This window comes from Lytechinus variegatus, chromosome 4 (assembly GCF_018143015.1).
Source record: "Lytechinus variegatus isolate NC3 chromosome 4, Lvar_3.0, whole genome shotgun sequence".
In the NCBI taxonomy this organism is placed as follows: Eukaryota; Metazoa; Echinodermata; class Echinoidea; order Temnopleuroida; family Toxopneustidae; genus Lytechinus; species Lytechinus variegatus.
In genome coordinates, this window is record NC_054743.1 from 33,639,685 (window position 1) to 33,662,012 (window position 22,328).

At 35.2% G+C, this 22,328-nt stretch overlaps 1 protein-coding gene across 5 annotated transcripts in view; it reads left to right on the plus strand.

The window, feature by feature from the left end:
- The first annotated feature begins 9,147 nt into the window (after window positions 1-9,147).
- LOC121413891 (dynein heavy chain 5, axonemal-like) overlaps window positions 9,148-22,328 on the plus strand; it is a 76,412-nt gene continuing 63,231 nt past the window's right edge. For 3 of the 5 annotated variants that reach the window (XM_041606876.1, XM_041606875.1, XM_041606877.1), the window contains exons 1-14: window positions 9,148-9,523; window positions 10,443-10,522; window positions 11,976-12,074; window positions 14,417-14,509; window positions 15,182-15,214; window positions 15,538-15,754; window positions 16,588-16,772; window positions 17,634-17,814; window positions 18,482-18,741; window positions 19,086-19,184; window positions 19,630-19,811; window positions 20,390-20,509; window positions 21,287-21,488; window positions 22,214-22,309. In XM_041606876.1, the coding sequence (XP_041462810.1) occupies window positions 9,397-9,523; window positions 10,443-10,522; window positions 11,976-12,074; window positions 14,417-14,509; window positions 15,182-15,214; window positions 15,538-15,754; window positions 16,588-16,772; window positions 17,634-17,814; window positions 18,482-18,741; window positions 19,086-19,184; window positions 19,630-19,811; window positions 20,390-20,509; window positions 21,287-21,488; window positions 22,214-22,309 (1,974 nt within the window). In that variant the 5' untranslated portion in view covers window positions 9,148-9,396. Of the gene's footprint in view, window positions 9,524-10,442; window positions 10,523-10,826; window positions 10,845-11,975; window positions 12,075-14,416; window positions 14,510-15,181; window positions 15,215-15,537; window positions 15,755-16,587; window positions 16,773-17,633; window positions 17,815-18,481; window positions 18,742-19,085; window positions 19,185-19,629; window positions 19,812-20,389; window positions 20,510-21,286; window positions 21,489-22,213; window positions 22,310-22,328 lie in introns of all 5 variants that reach the window. The other 2 variants (XM_041606878.1, XM_041606879.1) reach the window with 2 other exon arrangements.

A 22,328-nucleotide genomic window follows, 5' to 3' on the forward strand; every position in this document is an offset into this window, starting at 1 on the left:
TGAAGAATTCTATCCACCCACTCCTAGAACTTTCACCCATGGATCTTTAACTATGCAGTATGATGCTATAAAGTTATCACATTTTATTCTTGATTTCAAGATAAATCTATTAATTATTCAAGCTTATGCAGAGGTCGTTGCAAAGGTAAACTTTTACAACTTGTTTTAGTGCCATGGCATTTCAAGCTATCAAAGTAATTTTAATTTTTTGAAAATATTTATACCTAAGTGAATGAAAAGGGAAAAGAGCTTTGTAAATCAAATTAGATTTTGTAAAAGTTTTGTTTGATGTATATTGTGACAAAGAGAGTTTGTCTTTCTTTTTTGCATTTTTTTTGCTATCAATTTTCATTTAATATTTCCATTACCATAAGCCATTGATAAAATTAAATTAATTTTTTATTTTTTTTTCTTAATGTGTTGATTAAATGAATATGAGGAATACTTGCAAAGCAAGAGCCAGTTTTACTTATCCAAAATTAGGATATGATATGTATGGGTTTTTTAAATAGAAAGTAAATGTATCAAACAACTAATATGTTGTTACATACAGTGTATTTGATTTCTTTTTAATGAGGTTTTAATATTAATGGATGTACAATGAAATCATTCATGGTCTTGATTTCGGATATCTTTTATTACTAAATTTGACTCATTTTAGATTTAGTTTTAAGGACAATGACCAATTGCAGATGCTATTAAAATAGTACTTTATATGACAGGGTGTTAGAATGCAATTGATATTGAGTAAGATAATATTAGAAGTTACTATTTTAACTTTAAAGTAAAAGAAAAATGGAAGCACCTCAGTACATTTAATTTTCTCATTCAACAACTATAGAAAAATAGACATTTTCATATTGAATTTTCATATATTTTTTTAATTGATTATGTTATTGTTTTTGTTGCTGTAAAATAAAGACAAAAAAGACTAAAGATGTTTTCTAAAGTCAACTGTTTTTTACTTCTCAGAATATGTAAACATTTGAAAAAGCAGGTTTCATTATGTTTTATTTCTAATTTCTCTACATGAAGGGAAGTTGAAAGTTCACTTTTAAATCAATTGTCTACATTTTCATACTTATGTGTTGTCGAATCTGGTTCTGAAATATCTTTATTGAGAAGTTTATGTCTATGTTTGGAGAATTGAAGATTTAAGTAGAAAGTTCTAGCATTTTTTCAGTGGGGAAGGGCAGGGAATTTGAAGGATTTTCAAAGAGAATGTGATAATATTTGTTCTGAATGAGATGTTAAAGACACGTTAACTTTCTGTTCTATGTTGATACTTTTTCTATATTTTTAAAATATTTTATTGTAATTTCTCATTTCAACAGATAATTTCAAAATATTTTGGTATGTTCTTTTATTGATATCTTGCCATTTATTTTTATCTATTTTTCTAAGATCTCAATATCCTTGATGCATTCCTGGTGTTGTTGATTACTGTAACTCTTGTTTTTTTTTAATGCCATACTCCACGCCAAGTTAGTAAATCATTCTTTCACAAGCAGGAAACAAGAAATTGAAGAGTATATTGCTCTTCCCATAAAGCCTTAAAACTCTAAACCTGTCAATATTGTGTTAACCATGAAACTTAAGCAGTTGGAAATAAGAAATGCTTTAGTAAATTTGTGTGTTTTACAACCCATGTATTTAGAATTTAGAATCATGATTGAAGATGAAGGAATGAAATGCACAAAAAACACTTTTTTTAAGTTAGCCTTGGAGGATATTATTAATTTTTTGAAATACTTTACAACATATACATGTAGCATTAATGAACATGTGTGTGATACAAGTATTCAACTCCAATTTGTGAATTATGCAATTCAAGAGATCTTCAGTGCCTTATATTTGAAAAAAAAATAATTGATTTTAGATCCAGATGTTAAGGTTTGTTTGAATTATTACTATCAATTTAACAATCACATTAATTGTATCTTGATTCATGACTTGGATCATCTATTTTCTTTTTTGCAAATATGAAGATTTTTTTCAAATGTTTTTTCTACTGCTGCTAGATCTATTTTGAAAACTGCCATATGATCAGTTCCACCATCCACCATATTGACAAAATGCATGTATGCTCCCTGTATTCTAATTTCTATATGTTTTTAAAACCTGCCTATTCAGAACAAGAAATTCTTGGTAATGTGAATTTACGGTCATAAAATAAGAAGAGGTTATTAATGAATTTATAGTTGGTTTTAAAGCGGCGCCAATGAGCCCCAAAATATGGAAGGAGCTTAGTTTTGGATATGAATTTTTACAAAAAGGAGCTTAGTTTGGATATGAATTTTTACAAAAAGGAGCTTAGTTTGGATATGAATTTTTACAAAAATCGTGAAAACCGCCCCTACCTATATTTTGTGCCATATGAAAGGTTAGATATTAAAGGAAATTATATGTTGAAAATGTTGAAAACTGTTGTTGGGAGGGGGGCATCTTCAAACTCCAATCTGTCACTGTCAATGTGAAAATTAAATTTGTAATTTTGTTTGGTCTAAGGCAATCAACAAATCATGAGGATATTTGGTGTAATTTTAGTAAGGATGATATAACAAATTTACCCACCTGATAGTTCATATCTATGTCAAGCAGAGTGTATTACATCTTACATTTCTTGGGGAAAATTCCTTGATTTTTTTCCTTGACTTTCCTTTTCAACAATAGAGATTATTTTGAATTTATTCTCAGGGTTGATAGATTCAATTAGGTGGAAAATAAATTTTTACCCACCATAGAAGCCATTTTGTATGTATAATATGATGTTGAATTTTTGAAATTTGTTCTCAGAGAAACTATGTCTACAAATTAAGTTACAAAGCCATAATCATGAATATATTGATTTCTAGATTTGTTTGTAGATTATTTAAATATTTATTGATTAATGTGTTGATTAATGTGTTGCATTAATGTGTGTTGACCATATTTAGATTAGCTCAGGGGAGTTTTGCAAACTACTCATTGGTATCCATTGATTTCGCATTCATTCGTAATTCCGAAGGTTCGTTATTCCGAAGGTTCGTAATTCCGAAGGTTCGTTAGTCCGAAAACGAAATGAGATTTTTAATTCCGAAGGTTCGTTAGTCCGAAAACGAAGTGAGGTTCGTTAGTCCGAAAACGAAGTGAGGTTCGTAATTCCGAAGGCTCGTTAAGCCAAAAACGAAATGAGGTTCGCAATTCCGAAGGTTTGTTAGTCCGAAAACTAAATGATTAACGAACCTTCGGAACAACGAACCTTATTTTCTTTTCGGATTTATGAACCTTCGGACTTCGGTGCATCAAACCTTATTTTGTTTTCGGATTAACGAACCCTTTTACGTTTTCTGATTAACAAACATCGAGGTATAGACAATTTACGTGTTTCGGAATTACGAAGTGTAACCCATTGATTTTTATTCTGAGGTAATGTTTCATGTGTTTTCAAAAACATTTTCTTGGACCTCGAAGAGGTGGGACATTAACATTAATGAGATTGAGAACAACTGATTGTCAATGCAATATCATATCAACATTCCTTTCATATTTGCTTTAATCAGATGATTGCCAGTACCAGTTACTGGTGCATGATCATGTATATGACAGGAGAAAGATTTTTTTTTATGATTTAACAAGTAATATTAATAGAAGACATTGATTTGCTTGAATTATGGAAAATCATATAAGCATTGATGGTTTACAATTTTTTTTGAAAATGTAAACTGTACACATCTAGACTTTATGTAAAGATTGTTTCTGTGATAAGTATTTTTTTTAATGATTCTTCTTTTATCCAGGGTTACATTGTGTATGGATTTAATGTTTCTCCTATGTTTCAAAATCATGAAAATCAAATGTACAATCAGTAAGTTTTGTGTATTGACCCCATGATATCCATTTGTAATTGCTGTTGTTGAAACAATTTCATGTTCTCATTATGATGTACACAATCTAATGGCCCCCTCCCACTTTGTGTTGGAAAAAAGGCTAACATTAAATTCCCATCTCTTAAAGGGCCATGATTTGAAATATGTGTTAGCCTAATGACATCCAATAATGTTCTTATAATGGTGCATAATATGTTCATTTTGCAGCTAATTGTTCATTTTAATGAAATTGTGGTTTATTTAAATTATATGATGTAACAGGATCTTTAGAGCATCGTTATATTGCTGCAGTAGTACGGATAGAAATATTCTGCAGCATAAAACTCTAAATGTTTTTGTTTTTGTCACTACACTGTTATTTCAAATAGGAAGCTTGAATAGTTCAACATAATTCAGATCATTGAACTTTTACCAAGCTTCACACAGGGTAAAAAAATAGTATAGCCGCTTTATCTGTTCAACATTCTAAATTGGAAATATCATGAAGAAGGAATTCATGTAAAATGGGTATTAATTTTACAGTGTCTTAAAGTGGGACTGCTTGTGGAGTTAGAGGGTTGTCTTATTTATTGGCATTGCATCATCATGAAATTTATTCTTGTATTTCACGTAGCTGCCAAGTAGTACTGATTTTCAGTATTTAGTACTGAAAAGTGAGAAGAATACCGATAGTTTCATGTAAAATACTGATTTCTAAAGTTTCAGTTGTATGTGTGGTCCTATGATATTTTTAAAAAATACTGATTTCCTCACCGAAATACTAATTTTCAGCTTCAAAAATACTGAAATGTTCCTTTTCAGGTTGGCAGTCCTGAAATTTTCAGGATATGACACACTAACAGATCGTGTTTCAGATTGTGTGTTTTGGATTGTAATTAGAAAAAAAACATAGGGGATATATTTTTTTCTATTTCATGGCTTCAAAAGAAATGGAAGGGAAAATGTTTTACCCCCCAAATATCAGTAATTGAATAATTTTCATAACCCACCTTTGTAAGAAAATGTTATATGGATTTATCAAAACCTTGTTATGTTGATGATGCTCTAATTATTGGCTAACGTATTTTGTTGCAAGTATGATACATGTATCTCGACATATAGTAGTACTTTGCCTTATTTCATTGAAGCTGTTAAGGATTCATTTGTAAACTTTGGAGAAAATAATTTCTTCCAAGAAGATGAAACAGTTCATTAAATGAATAAAGAAAGATGTAGGATATGATATTCTAGGTTTTTTTGTCATTCTGTTTTCTATTGTTGATTGTGTGTAAAGAGATCATTAGTGGGCAAACACAGATTTTCTTTTTTTCTACTTGCATTTTCATTTCATTTTTACTTCCGTCTTCTGTCTGCTGGTCATTCATGGTCTCCCCTGCTCTGTTAACCCCTTTCCTCTCATCTTCTTACTTTCTATTCTGAGATTTCCTATGTGTGTGTGTGTGTGTGGTTGATTTTTGTCTCACCTGCGAAGCAAAGTGAGACTATAGGCGCCGCTTTTCCGACGGCGGCGGCGTCAACATCAAATCTTAACCTGAGGTTAAGTTTTTGAAATGACATCATAATTTAGAAAGTATATGGACCTAGTTCATGAAACTTGGCCATAAGGTTAATCAAGTATTACTGAACATCCTATTAGAGTTTCATGTCACATGACCAAGGTCAAAGGTCATTTAGGGTCAATGAACTTAGACCATGTTGGAGGAATCAACATCGAAATCTTAACCTGTGGTTAAGTTTTTGAAATGTCATCATAACTTAGAAAATATATGGACCTAGTTCATGAAACTTGGACATAAGGTTAATCAAGTATCACTGAACATCCTGCATGAGTTTCACGTCACATGACCAAGGTCAAAGGTCATTTAGGGTCAATGAACTTTGGCCGAATTGGGGATATCTGTTGAATTCCCATCATAACTTTGAAAGTTTATGGATCTGATTCATGAAACTTGGACATACTAGTAATCAAGCATCACTGAACATTTTGTGCAAGTTTCAGGTCTCATGATTAAGGTCAAAGGTCATTTAGGGTCAATGAACTTTGGCCGAATCGGGGGTATCTGTTGAATTACCATCATAACTTCGATAGTTTATTGGTCTAGTTCATTAAACTTGGACATTAGAGTAATCAAGTATCACTGAACATCCTGTGCACGTTTCAGGTCACATGACCAAGGTCAAAGGTCAATGAACTTTGGCCGAATTGGGTGTATCTGTTGAATTACCATCATAACTTTGAAAGTTTATGGATCTGATTCATGAAACTTGTACATAAGAGTAATCAAGTATCACTGAATATCCTGTTTGAGTTCCAGGTCACATGATCAAGGTCAAAGGTCATGTAAGGTCAATGAACTTTGGCCATGTTGGGGTTTTTTGTTGAATAACCATCATATCTCTGTAAGTTTATTGGTCTAGTTCATAAAAAGTGGACATAAGAGTAACCATGTATCACTGAACATCTTGTGCGAGTTAGAGTAGTATTCAAAGTCAGCACTGCTGCTATATTGAACCGCGTGATGCAGGTGAGACGGCCAGAGGCATTCCACTTGTTTTGTTTCCATATCGCTTCCGCTTTTTTCTTCACTTACATGCCACCAAGTTGAGGATATTATTAAAAATTATATATCAATAATTATATATGTAAATCACTGTATTATTTCACTTCTGCAATATCGTTCTCTTTTCTCCTTTTGCCAATGAAACTCACACGTTTGAAAAGGAGGGAGCCGTAACAATACTGTGGCAAATCCATGTAGGAGCGGACCCAGCCCGTACCCCCTCCCATTGGCGGCGGAAGCCAAAAATTTTAGGAGGGGACAAGCAAAAAAAAAAGGTTCTCAACCCAAAAATTTTAGAGGGGACGTAGGAAAATAAATTGACAAGCAAAAAAAAAAAAAAAAAAAAAAAAAAAAAGGTCATCAACAACAAATTTAGGGGGGACCGTCCCCCCCTCCTCAAATTTAGGGGGGACACGTCCCCCCCGTCCCCCCCCGCTTCCGCCGCCTATGCCCCCTCCCCCTTTTGAGATTTGTTTGGGGAGTATGTCGTGCATATGCAAGTGGGGATATTGTTTTTTTTTGTTACTTGTCAAATTTTTCATGACATAAATCACCACTTATTAGGAGTCAAGACTTTTTTGGGGGAGGTTTTTTTTCTGTAAAAAATAACCCCCTTTTGGAAAATCCTGGATCCGCCCTGGCTATATATTTGATGGCCTATGATGTTTTCAGGGATGTGAGAGTTCAGATTTTTAGCTGATTTCAGATTTTGTTTTGTTTCAATTTTCTGCTTATTTTGGACTTTCTTTACAAAAAGTATGGGAGCTCTTTCTATTTCAGACTTTTTATTTGTGACCACTCACACCTCTGTGTTTTTGATCGGGATGTCATAGGTTTGATCCTGAGCAGTGTCCCCGGGGGGGGGGGGCACTTACATTGACGAGTGGATACCATGCGCGACCCAAAAAACACGTAAAAAGGATGTCTTTCTCACGATAGGGCACGTTACGTACGTAACGTGATAAGGGTGTCAAAAACACAAAAATAATGAAAAAAGGGTATCTATTTCACTAGGAAAATTACATGTTTAGGGTCAAATTTGAGGAGATGATAAAACAAAATTAAAATGTTTTATAAAGGATGTCCTTTTTGCCCCAGCACTACGTGTTTGCGCGAGGTGTAAAAGGTGGGGTCGTACTAAACCAAATAAGGTAAAGCCGACGACCGAATGAACCGTAACAATGAACATTCCTGTACTTGTTTGGGGGTTCATTTCAGGGAGGTTTGCCAAGAGTATCGTTTTGTTTCCAATACTTGTTAGGGGTAGGGTTTCACATGCCAAAACTTGTTAAGGGGTGCATTTTCAGAATATGGAAATTACGTGTTTAGGGTGCTTTTCGAGACCTCATGGTCGCGCATGGTATCCACTTGTGAATGGAAGTGGCCCCCCCCGGGGCCGAGTCATAAAAATGGGACCATCCGTCCACCCTCTCGCCAGGCATCCGGCAGTTTAGAATAGAGAAAGGCATGGAGAAGGGTAATCTATACATTGCTGAAGAGCTGAATTGGCTACCCTGGTGAATAACAAGATCTTAATCCAGCGGCTCCAGGAATTAAAGGAGGCAAAGATAATTTCTATGACAAGCCGCCCCCCCCCCACAAAAGGTATTCACTCCCGAATGAATGTGATTTATGTCACGAAAGATTTGACAATCGTATGCCCGACTTTTTCCACTACAAACATTACATATATGGCTCTCAGTGGGGGAGGGGGGGGGGTGGCACGGAACGGCGTGCCCCTTCCCCCTAGATATATCATGATATACCGAAGGATCTGATTGGTTTCCTATTACCAAACTAAGTCGCAGAGAAAATTATGCACCAATTTTTTGTCAACATGCTGGTTAGATTAAAAGAGCAAATAAAGGTTGTAAATGCATGCAATTGATTGCTGCATTTCTTTAAATTATGAGGATATCTAAAATTCTAAACCGAAAATTTATTTGAAACGCCGGCGCTTGTGTGATTCAATTATCAAAATGTAGAAAACATATACTGAATGGTTACAGGAAGGAAAGGACCAGGAATGAGCCTATTTAGTGACAGCATGACGAAAGATTTGAAATAAAGAACATGAAGGATGAATTGAGGAAAAAAAAGAGAAAAAAAGGGAATTGAATAGTAAGGTTGAAGAGGGGGATGAGAGAAGAGACGGGGGAGATGGATAGAGAGAGGAGGGAGGTTTTTTCTTTACTATTACTAGTATTTCCGTAACCTCATACTCCATCTATGTACTCCTGTAATTTTTTCAGAAAAAATCATATTCTATTCTTCATAGGGGCGCGAAAACAATTTTCTTTTTATATTTGTTTGAAGAAAACAAACAACTTTTTGCACCCGGTCAAAAACCAAAAGCAAAACACGACGATCGAGATATGCGATGGGGACCACGAACGATGTAATTTTACACCTGTTACGAGAATTCCGCTTGGCGTACTTCGCAACCATGACGACCGTAACTTTCTGCGGAATGATAAATCGATTCGTCAATATGGGTACTCCGCATGAAATATAACACCAAATCAGTGCTAAAAAAATACCTCATTGCTGATTAGCGCAGTCACAAAATTATCATCATCCTAGTTTACATGTATTTTTACGTAAACTGATCACATTTGTTCAGATAAATAGTTTTTATTCTGCCTTTCACTCTGAAAGATGTTGGGAAGTCGGCGGAAGAATATAAGTTTTGTTAATGGACCCAACAATTTGCATATCAATTAGGTCTGTCTGGCCGATACGACGAGCGAGCTAGCTGAGCTACCTGCTTGCAGCTTAACTTGCGCCCGACCGCACAGGCGAAGACTTTGAAGAATTACCGACTACTTCTGGCGGCCCTAGTGTCAACAAAACATTAACATGCGAAACGTATCGCATTGGAACTTGTGATTAACATTTTCAGAAAAATAATGCATATTTATGTGTTATATTAGTTAGAGACAGTTTCATTTTGTGAATTGTCAACGATGGCAGATACAGAACAGGCAGCCACCACTGCCACAGACGGAGGACCGAGTGAGAAAGAGGCAAACAAGGCTGATTCTCCGAAACCTGATCAAGAAGTTGCGCCTCCCTTGATTAGCACCTCGAAACGTGAGTTGACCATAGAAAAATTGCTAATGAAAATAAAACTAACCAATGGCAGTAAAAATAGTTGGGTTATTTTGTAGGGTAGGTTGGAATTTGGGCATGATATCCTTAATTTATAATATTACAAGGTTAGTCAAATATGAGTTTTTTAACTTAAATTTCCGTAAGCAAAGCCAAAGGCAGCTGTTGAGTGTTGCCTGTTGGAAATTTGATCAGCTGAAAGTCAATAACAATTAACATTAACAGTTCATGAAGGAGAGTTGGTCAAATAGATGTAAATTCAAAGGTAGACCATATCAGATGAGGGAAATAATGACAGATATAATTTTCATGCTCCATTTTAAACTGTCATAATAAAATATGATGGAGGTACCATATGATGACTTTATCTTTGAAATTGAAGTTTGATGTCCACACACACATCTTTTGCTTGCCTTGAGTTGAGATTTTCTCAACACATATGGTACGTACATACATGTGTACATCACAGGATGCATGAAAATAGCACCAATTATTTATTGTGAACCGGAGGTTTACATGCCTAATATTTTATTCCAAAACTTTCAAACAAATTATGAATTATTGATTACATTACAAAGTTTTTGAAAGTATGATTAAGAGGGCTGAAAAAAAGTGATTATTAAAAAAACCTCAGAAAAAACAGAAGATCTTTCAGAAATTCAGTCTAACCTTTTTAATACTATGAAGGGGAAAGTTCTGAGTCAGGTGGGTTGCAGTTGGAGGGCACGGTCCTTAGGACACTTTTCTTCCTGCTCTACATCAAAATGACTGAATTACCGGTGGGCCTTCAGAAATCAGAAGTTCAGTTAAAAGTGAGCTTTTTTTTACCTGAACTAGTCAAAATGAAAGGCAATTTGTACCAGGCCTAGAGGATATAAATTGTAATTTATTTTCATTACAGCAGAGAAAGATGCAGAAACAAAGCAACAGGATAAGAAGAAGCCTGGTGCTGCCCCAGCGCGCAGAGGAGCAGGCCCAGCAGTAAGTAGAATAAAAACGTAAGTTATCTCAATTTCTGACATAAATTGGCCCCACAAAGAAATCTTACAATATCAATGTCCAGGAAAAGGCAGTGAAAATCTCCTTTAGATTTTCAGATCCTAGTTAACTTGAAGACTCTTTATGCAGCACTGTATTCTATCTTCTTGGAGACATTTTATTCTTGCCTACTCTTAGTATTATTTGAATATTGGGTTAATATTCAACCAATTTAAATTAAAGCCACTTGAGAATTTGTGTGAAGAAAATTAATGAGTTGAATATTTTGTATTCTTTTTAATATTAGCATGCAAACAAAGGCCCGGTAAGTTAAATCTAATGTCAAACTATAAAAGCACTTGCACTTTGCTGACTGTTGCCGTTTATCATGAAACCCTCTTGTGTAACAATATTTTGGCTACATGTACCGTACAAAGTGTGTCACAAGTTTTGAATTTCACAATTTGTATGTATTTTTTTTATAGTGCTTTGTTATGGTTTTAAGACCTTATATTTTGTAATTTTTTTATTGGTGTATTGTAAAACTATAAAGAATTTTGCTCCACATCCCCATTTTAAATAAATAGGATGTGAAATTGCAGGTTTTATTCCTTACATGTAGCATTAGTATGTTATTTATAGGATCGTCTGTTACTGTATAAAATTGCGTTCATTTGAATGAGCTGGTGAGGAAAATAATGCAACTTTATTGTCTTCAGGAACTGTAACAATTGAATATATATTTTTTATCATGCCCCATTGATTTCAGACTTGATCAAGGTTCAAATATTGACTTGTTTGTTTAGACTCCATTGTTTGGACACTAAGGTGTACAGTTGCCGGATACTCGGTCAATAGACTTTTCTCATTGGGCAACCATTAGCTCTTTTGATACAGCCATAGGCTGTGGAGAAGACGGTCAATATTTGATTAGTCTCCATAGTTCACATACAAACTGATACCTCATTGCAAAAAAAATCCTATATTTTACGTTTGAGAAATAAATGTTTTCTTCATTATATAAAATGCAAATGTGTTTAGAAAATTGGACAAAATTTGTTCTATTTTATAGATACTCTGATGACTTCAGATGGCAGAGTGCATTTCTGATCACCATTGCGTGATCAATATATTCCTTCACATGTAGTACTAGCAAGAGGACTTCCTGTCATTTCCCCAGTGTTGTATGCAATGTGTTCATTGATTATTCTAAGATTGTTAGTCTCCTTTGATTATTTTGTTAAAGCATGATTAGATATTCTTTAGATGTAACGTTCCCTGTATGTTATTTCTAAAAAAATCTTTGAATTGATGGTAGTCTGACAAATGGTCTCATAGTTGCTTATTGTTTTTTACATGTTTTTCTTAAGTTTGTAGCCATTTCAAAATAGCATGGATGGATAAATGTTTGTTTTGTATATATAGTCGTGTAATGACCTTTCACCCTATTCTCTAGGGTCAAGGGTCACAGAAGGGTGCTCGTGTTTCCATATCACTGCAGCCTGGTGGAGACCTACACGGGCACACTAGTGATTATGTCAGAGCCAGACGCCAAGTATGTTAGACTTTCCCCCTCAGTCATTCCACTGCGTCTGCATTGCATGAATATGCTAAAAAGAAAAATTAAAATAGTCACATCCAGCTCAATACTCTCTTTCCACCAAATTATTAGCTCCACCCTCCTCTCATTTACATTATCATGCAATACACAGTTACAGAAATGTCAATTATTCTTTTGTTTGGTAAAAAGTGATGGAACTCAAAATTTTGTGTTCCAAATACCGTAATGAATTTATTTAGAAATTTTTTCTTCATGGCTTTTGTTCTCATTTCTATAAATGCATGATGGCATTTGGCAAAATGTATACTCATTATTGCTCTCTATACTAATTGCTTTTAATCATGCAATTTCTTTTCATACTATATCTCCTGGGGCCGAGTTTTATTGACTTTGACATACATGTGCAATGTAATACTTTGGGGGTGGCTGTAGGCTTTGAAAATATTGATTGATTGCAGTATTATGCTGTACAGGTTTAGACATTAGATCTGCAGTTTAATATAAAGTACTTGACAGTGTTTATTATTCCATATGGGTGAACTGTTAAAAGCATGTCATGCATCGATCATTGTAGGTCATTATTTTTTCTTTTTAGTGGAACTTGAAGGTGCTTTTATAGTATTGTTGATATTTCACATCCATAACAACCAGATAGCTTCCTTAGCAACACATGCTTTCCAGCTGCCAGAGGCGTAGAAATGACACTACTTGCCTGCCTCTCATAACGATGGGTGAATAGTAGTGTCAGAATAGATAGTGCTATGGGAAATAGTGCAGGTGCTATCAGTCTGCTCAGCTCCCCCCCCCCCCTCTCTCGTCCTTTTTTCTCATTTTCTCTCCTTTATTTTGTCTCTGTTATTTTGCCTCATTATGGCCCTTCATGGGTTAAACCTTTGATATATCTACATCTATCTATCTATCTATCTATTTATCTATCTATCTATCTACATCTATATTCATATGTCAGTTTTTCAGATTTATGTAGGATGAATTAAAGATTGGTGGAGAGCAAAAATGTAAAAAGTAGGGCCTCGTAGTTGGCATATATGTAAAGCTGAAGATTAATGTTACTCTGTTGTTGTAAAGCACATTTCAGAGAATATCATCCATAGTCGCAGTCTGCTGACTAGTTTCATAATTGGATTCAAATTTTTATCACTGTCAGTCCATCAATGCTATCTTTAGACACAGAATGAGTTTTAGTTGTCTATTCAGATGAGGTCTACCTGTACTTGCTTATAAAAGTGCTGTGCTTGTTACTACTTAGATCATTAGATGAACACCATTATCACAATTCACCTGTATACTTTATTTGAGTACCATTTTCTAGTATTACATTTTTTTTGTATAAAAAATCAATTTATTCTTGTATTGCATTATGTTATAATGCTGAACTATTTTTTTTTTTAGAATGCAAATACAATGTATGCACTATACACCCTTTTCATGATTTTTCCCCTTATATTTTTTGTGCACAAAACTCAATTTACATTTCTTCTTTTTTTTACTCCCATTAATATTTATTTATGTCAGGAGTATGTATATTGCAGAGCTCCGTATGAACATATTCATTTATATATTATTTTGCTATTGCTTCTGATTGCTGTGACATATCCCTTTTCCCCAAGTCACAATCTTTGCATTTCATTTTCCTCTTTTTTTTTCTAAGACCAAAAGCAAAATAATTATCATAGGACTTGTGTGTTTATTGAATTGCACTGCACATATAGTTTGAGACATGCGACTATGTGAGCCACTTAAGATCGGAACTAATCGATATTCGCATACATTGTAACAGTGAGTGAAAGCTTGTTGCAAAATATTGTGTGCTTACATCTATTATGAATTGTTGAATTTTTTGAAAATTAGTGATAGAACTTTGATCAAAGTTCATTTCAATTTTGTAGAAAATCAGCTTCACAATATTTCATCAACACCAATGTACATTTACTTTGGTAATGCTTATGTATACATACAATAAATGTTACTACACTTGTACAATTTTTATATTGCCTTCCCCTTTACTCATCAAGCATTTCATTTTATTTGTTTGTTAGAATTTAAGTCTTAAATTATGTGTTTCCTGTGACAACAAAGCTTACAATTTAGAAATTATATCTGGTTCAGAAAGACCAATACATTATTAATGGAAGAGTAATCCATTTTGCACAATATAGTCACTTAATTTTTAAGGTTTGAATTTGGACCAGAGATCACTGGTGAGTTATTTACATCATTTTTTTCACTCAAAATCTGAGATTAGAAGGTCTCATCACCTTGGGGAAAATCTGCAATATTTGTTATTTTTTTCATTATTTCCTTTTATGAATTTCCAGTCCATGGTCAAGAAGAACGTAGTGATGTCATCCGAGGCTATGAAGGAGATGGCAAAGCAAGCTAAGGCTAATCGAGATGAAAGGAAGACCGCGGTAAGGCAATTTGAAATTTCTGTCCTTATTTCCCCTCTATTCTTGCAATGTTCTCCTTTCATGCCATTGTGAATTTGCATAATAAAACTCCTGGGTCATTGAGAAAGTATGAAAATACTTCTATTTCATGAAATTGCAAAGACTCATATAACATGCCTACACAATTATTTTTTTTCAATGGGGGTTGGATTGTCCAAAATTTTATCTTGTAAAGAAAAATAGTTGACCCTCGAGGTAGAGTAGAATAGATCAACACTAACTCCTCAAGAATATGACAAGCAAACAGGCTGTCTTCTTGAGAATTAGGCAATGAATGAAAAATAAGTTTTCAAGTCCAAAGCTTGTTGACATTTTAGTATATTTTTAAAATATACTTGCATATCCCACAAACTCTAAGATTGTTCAGCCCTAATGTATAGTACTAGTTAGGAAAAGGAGATAATAAACTTGAGGTTTATCGGTGTATCAAACTGATTGCTTCATACAGATGAATCAATGTGTTGGTCATCAACTTGTCTGCTCTGAATTCTTAATCTGAATGAAGAAATATGTAAACATTGGAAGCACTTCTAATTTTTTGGCAAATTAGGAGATAAAATACAATGTGTAATCCAGTGACACTATTCACTATTAAAATAACACATCTTTCTCATGTGGTTTCTCCCCTTCCAGATGGACAGTAGACATGCCTTCATGTTCTCAAGTGTAAGTATATTCTGAAATGGCTCTAAAATGAAGTATGATAAAGATAAGTTTAATGAATACTATTGTTCAAGAATAGATGGTCTGTTAAGATAATCAAGACAGACAATGTATTTTCTAAGTCAACATCTGAATTTTTGTTAATGTTTCTTCTTTACTATCCATCCAAGTGGGTTCAATCTTCCAGTCACTAAACCTATTGAAGACATAGTTATCCTGACATTTCATTAGAAATTCAATGGTCAACAAATTTAATACAAAAGCAGAGTTGAAACAATCACAATGCAAAATGTAAATAAAGGTATTATTAATTTCGATGTATCTAGCTTGCTGAGGCATTGAACATGGAACTATCTCAAGTGGAGGACTTCTTGCTTGGAGATGATAAGTTTGACATGATCGGTGAGTTCTTTGCGCAGGATGGACCACGCAAGCTGATGTTCTTCTACCAGGAGGCTACGAGTCGAGACACCTTGTATTCCAGGACAGATACATCCAGCGTCATCACTCAACCAACACAGAAGAAGCTCTTCCTTACCACCGGTATGTTATCATCTAATATAGGCCATATAAAGGCCTGTAAAAGAACCATCAAGATGTGGAACACTCTCCCAGTAAAACTCTCCCAGCACCATCAACCGAAGCCTTTCGTCTGCAACTGACGAAAGGCTACAACAGCGAGATCAATACCTGTTTTTACTTGCACCATGTATATATTTGGCACATGCACTTTATCCTTGTGACACACACTTCACCAAGTTCTGCAAGAATCTTCAGGATTGAAGGAAGCAGACTATACAGAAGAAGAAGAAGGGCACTGAACACAAAACATAGTGAATCACAGTAGTGGCTGGGCCCTGTCTTACGAAAAGTTGCAATTGATCCAATCAATCTCAACTGTAATGAAATACATCCATACCATAATTTTATCCACAGGAACTTTGCACAATCCCCTCAGTAAACATAGAGAATCACACAGAATCTTCAAGAGAATGATGAATGTATGAATAAACATATCTAGAAAATGTTTTGAACAAATATGAAAGTTAGATGTTAACGTTGCTGGCCGTCGGTAATTATGATTGATCGGATCAATTGCTACTTTGTAAGATGGGGCCCTGGCTTAGATATCTCTCATTCATCTTGAATTTTATTTGTGCCCATATTCATTTTCCCAATGGTACTGTAATATAGAAAGATGCCCTATAAAAAAAGATTGCCTGGAGCTAAAAACATTGAAATTGGAGGCCTGTAAATGCAAAGAATTAGACTTAAATAGTTTTATTAAAAAAAATGATGGATTACTTGTGGAAAGACCAAGTTAATATTAAAAAAAGCTTCTTAAATCAACCTTCCCGATTCATTTTCTTGTCCAGGTACATCTGAAGGCTTGAATGGTATGTGCTATTTCTTCCTGCGCTCTACCAACAAAGCCATCACACCGGCTAACATCGCTGCCGAGGTGAACTTTGGTATGATGGACTGTACCAACGGGAAGATCCTCCAAGGATTCAAGATGATGCTAGATAAGATCATGATGCCTGCTCTTAAACTCCAGGAGGTAATCATTTGTGTTATTCCATAAAACAAACCTTGTTGTATGCCCCACACCCATATTTACTTCACTTCATTAACTTGTTTTATCAAGCCAGCTCATAGTTGTTGTTTAACTTGCTCATTACAAAAACTTGAGAAATAGTTATTAAAGCTAAATGATAGTAGTTGCAGTAAAACACTAATTTCGTGAGGAAGTTTGTAAAACCAAGGTTAAGTATGACTATATCATAGTGGATCTAGATCTGGTACAGTTACATAAACTGAACTTTGTGAAATCATAAAATCTAAGCTGAAATATGATCACACTGAAGATCGCCAACACAGATAGGCACACGTGGGACAGTGTATTATTATTGCTGGAATAAAGACCAGACGGAAGTGACCGAATCCGCACTTATTTTGCTTATTTCTCAGCAATTACACAATTTCTTCCAGAATCCTTTGGCACATATTTTTCATTCATACAAACAGACACTTGGGTGGTCATAGATTCTGTAAAAAGTCATTTTAAGATCGTTACCAGAACTGGAATTTATCTTTAATGTTCTAATGTCTTAGTTTGGACATTATTTAACCTACACATGGTATGACATTTTTACAGACTGGAAAATTTTATTTTACATTTATTGATGTTTATTCAACATCTTAGTCAAGCCTCATACCTTATTTGCCATATTTTGTTAAACACTTGTTAATATCACAGACCTACATGTAGGCCATAGTGTACTCCAGTCTTCATTCATGTATTTGTCTTTGTCAGAATTATTGTATTGTAGAATTATTGTAAGTGTTAATGAATAATGTACTGTCTATGCCAATACTTCTTGAAATAAAACTATATACATATATTTTTGTTTCATTCTAGAATTGGGGTGAGATCAAGGACGAGAGTCAGGTGTCAGATTTCTTTGAGCAGCTTGAGAAGTTTGTCGGCAGCCTTGGCACGGCGACCTCTAACATGGACGGCAGGGTGCAGCTGTGTGAGCATGAATACCTAGAGACCATGCTGGATTCACTCAAAACGGCTGCAGACTTCACCGCTGCAGGTGGGGCTATTGAATCTCCTCTGAGTGTGGTTGTTCTTATGGGGAGTTGATGACTAATCTTGTTGTAAACTCATTCAAATACTTCCCTTGCCATCAGAGAATAAATAAATCCTGGTGCCCGTATCATAAAGAGTTACAACTGTTGTAACTTTGCCATTATGGCAGCTCCCTTGGTAACCTTGATTTTGATTGGCTACTGAGCCCTGTTGCCATGGTAGTTGCCATAATGGCAAAGTTACAACAGTTGTAACTCTTTATGAAATGGGCCCCCTGTATTCAGAAGCAGTAATAAGAGCGAATACTATTCAACAAGTTACAGTTATCTTAGTGTTAACTAGACTTTTTTATAACGAAATATTGATAAAATTACAATAAAGAATTAAAAATAGCCCTATAATTAGGAATTATCAGCTTTTTATCACTGAGGCAGATAAATTGTATGATAATATCCTTTATATTATTCTGCACTTCTTTCTGATAATACACTTAATATCTTAATTGATCGGCCATCAATATCATCCGTTTGCGATGATAGCCATTCACCAGATGATATTCTGTAGGTTGCTTTCATTTTTCATTCGTATGCTCATTTAATTTGAATACTTGGTTTCGGAAATGCCTGTAATAATGTTTTATATCATTATTATTACAATCTATTATTGAACAGCCTCTGTCCCCGATACTGTTGAGAAGCTGGAGGAGCTGAGTATGATGTGGCTGAAGCAGATTGTCCAGGTATTGACCGAGAGTGAGCAGATGCGAAAGGAAGCCGATGACATCGGTCCTGCAGCCGAGCTGGATCACTGGAAGAAACGCATGTCAAAGTTCAACAGCCTCCTAGATCAGATCAAGAGCCCTAGATGTAAGGCAGTGGTCGGTGTGCTGATCGCTGCCAAGTCCAAAGTCCTCAAGCAGTGGAAGGAATTGGTAAGAACCATTTATGAATAACTTCTGTCACTAGGTTGATAATATATTTTGGTTTTTCAATCATTCATTGTTCAAAATAACAGTTATTACCAAATAACAAATCAAATACAACTTCAAAACTGTTATTGCCATAGGAAGTCATGAAGGAAAAATATAGTAAAACATCATTCTTTTCAAGCTTGATGGCAGCAATACTGGAAATTTGTCAGTAGCTATAAAGTACTACAATCAGTTGTGCAAATATGCCTTTTTGAATGTTTTTATTTGAAAAGTATTGTGAAAATATCTGTGTCTGTATAAACAATTGTTCTCATAGTGTTTATATTATTTTTACTTTCCCCCAGGATCGTCGCATCACTGATGCTGCTAACGAGGCAAAGGATAATGTCAAGTATCTTTACACCCTGGATAAGTTCTTTGGACCTCTCGTCAAGTGTGATCCTGTAAGTAGTATGGTGGACATCTATAACAGTATCGAAAACTTAAGTCCAACAGAGATCTCTGTCTTTTTCAAGGGGCTACCATAGCTCAATAAATAAGGCAGCAGTCTTTATACCATTGACAGGGGACCAAACAAAAATTGATGCACAAATTAAGAAATTAAACCAGCTGGTGTTAAACAAAGATTTAAATGTGACTCTCTTATTAAAAGATGAGAGTCAGGATTACAATACAGTACCATATTGCTATACTCTGGGAACTGACTTCTATGGATCAATATTCTCCATTTATTTATGATTTACCAAGTAAAATCAAAAGCATATTAAGCAAATACTATCTTACCTGTATTTCCTTAGTCCCCCTTTTTCCTGCTGCACCCCTGAATAGTTCACCAGATAGATTACGCATAATAAATTCTACAATGTATGTTTATTATTATTATTACAGAGTGCGATGATCGAGCACATTCCAAGCCTGATGAATGCCATTCGTATGATACACAGCATCTCCCGTTACTACAACACCTCGGAGCGTATGACCTCACTCTTTGTCAAGGTCACCAACCAGATGATCACTACCTGCAAGGCTTATATCAAGAGGGATGTTACCAAGATCTGGGATCATGAGAGGTAACCATTTCTCAAGGAATAAATCTAACATTTTATACTTTTCTTGGGTCCTAAGGAGGCGTGCTGTCTCAGTTGGTTGGGCGGTGGTCTTGCAATCTGTTGACCAGGGTTCAATTCCCAGTCAATGCGTTATTGCCCTTTGAGAAGATATATTTATCCTTACTACCAAGTCCCTTGGAGAGGTTCTTGAGCCATTAGTCCTGTGGTTGCATACTAACAAGAAATCATGCTTTCTTAGCTGCCAGGTACAATAACCGGCACCATCAAAAAAATAATGATATGAATTCAGGAGAGCTTTTCACGAAAATTCTCAGCTCTGACAGTCAAACATGTGTGCTCCTCGGCCAGTCAAAATCAATAAAGTTGCCAGATCTGACAACTTATTAGTTCTCACGTGTTGGTAACCTCATCCCTGGTGAATCCTTGTAAAATGTAGTAAAAGAAGTAAGTGTCTGGAAGGATGAGACATATTATTCTGTGTTTCAAAGGGAGTTTGCTTTTGCTTTTGTATTACAAGATTGAATATTAGGAATTTACAGGCTTTCAAAGAATATGTTCTCTGTCATTTATTATATTAGGCCTGTATTGCTGAAGCGCCTGAATGATTGCATCAAACTCAATGAGGAATACCAGAAGAGCTTCCACCGTACGAAGGAAAGGCTGAAGGAGACCCCAGAGGAAAGGCAGTTTGAGTTCAGGTGAGATAATCATCACTTGAATGTTTATTTATGTGAATGAATTCTTAGAAATTATTGCAAAGAAGCTATCAGATCCCAAAGATAGAAAAGCTTGAAAAAGTACGCTATGATCCAGGAATTAAATGTTCAACCTCATAGAGTGTGACAAATTGACTACACATTTTCAAGATAATTCTGAAGATGATGATGATGGTAATGGAGGTGATGATGGAGATATGATGCTGCCATTGATGATACTGATGGTGGTTATGATGGCGATACTGATAATGATGATGATGATACTGGTGGTGGTGATTATAATGATGATGATGAGGATGATGGTGATGGTGATGATGATGATGATGGTGATGATGGTGATGATGATGATGATGATGATGATGGTGATGGTGATGGTGATGAGGATGATGATGATGATGATGATGATGATGGTGATGATGATGATGATGGTGATGATGATGGTGATGATGATGATGGTGATGATGATGATGATGGTGATGCTGATGCTGATGATGATAAAGATGCTGATGCTGATGATGATAAGGATGGTGATGATGATACTGGTGGTGGTGATTATGATGATAATGATGATGATAGTTAAGATAATTAGGATGATGATGAGGAGGAGGATGATAATCATGCTGCTGCTGATGATTGTGGTGATAGTGATGGTGAGGATGATATTGCAATTAGTCACTGTAAATATTTTTGGCAGAGTATTACCAATGTGAGGAAATATGAAGTAGTATTAAACCTTTTGCATATGTATTTCCATGACAGTGAGAACTACATCTTTGGCAAGTTTGACACGTTCTGTCGCCGCCTGACCCGTATTGCTGACTTGGTCAATACCATGGAGAGCCTGAGTGGACTCGCTGATGTGAAGATTGAAGGCATTGACTCTCTGTACATCAGGTTCCAGGGGATTGTAGCCACACACAAGAAGAAGAGCTATGATATCCTGGACCATCGTAAGGGAGAGGTAAGAATGGATTCTCTATTGATATATGGCAAGTTGGCTTATCAAAAACAGAAATTAATAAGGTCATTCTGAGCTACTTGGTATGGCAGTTTGGCTAGGGCATCTAGTCATCTGGACTAGTGTTCTGTTCTCTTAGAGGGCTAAAGCATAGTGCTTCTCAAATATGCTCACCGGCAATAAAATATTGTCATAGCGTTTCATTTAAAGGAATTAGAATTCATAGAATGACTGATTAAGCAGACTTCATTCTCCTAAGGACAGAAAGGAGCACTGAAACATCAAGATTGAGCTGGTCCTCATGGTTCTTTGCAGCACCACTTCTTATTTAAGGAGATAATATTAGATGTATTGTGAAGCATCTACCACAACACATTCACCTGCTTCTGAAATCTTTAGAAGATATTTAACAATTAATCCAGATTCCTTTGACAACAAATTCATACACACAACATATTTATGGGCAATTCCATGAAACAACCCTTTTGTGCATATGAAATTTATTATTTTCTGAATTTTCCTTTGTTTAACAAACTTATCCAGGCAGGATAATTTTGGAGTAATAGAATTTCACATGAACTTTTCGGAAGAGCCCACATACAGAGATCGGACATACATTCGTTTGTATCACCCAGGTGTTAGTTTTATAACATTGCTTGGATATTTTTATTGGAATAAGTTTACCTCTTGATTTACATTATTCACTCTTGTCTTTGTTCCATGTACAGTTTGATCAGGATTACATGGATTTCCGCTCTCAGATTGACAGTCTTCACAATGCCCTGCAGAACTTTGTAGACAGCTGGTTTGAAAAGCCACTGACGGTAAGTTCTCCTACATGAA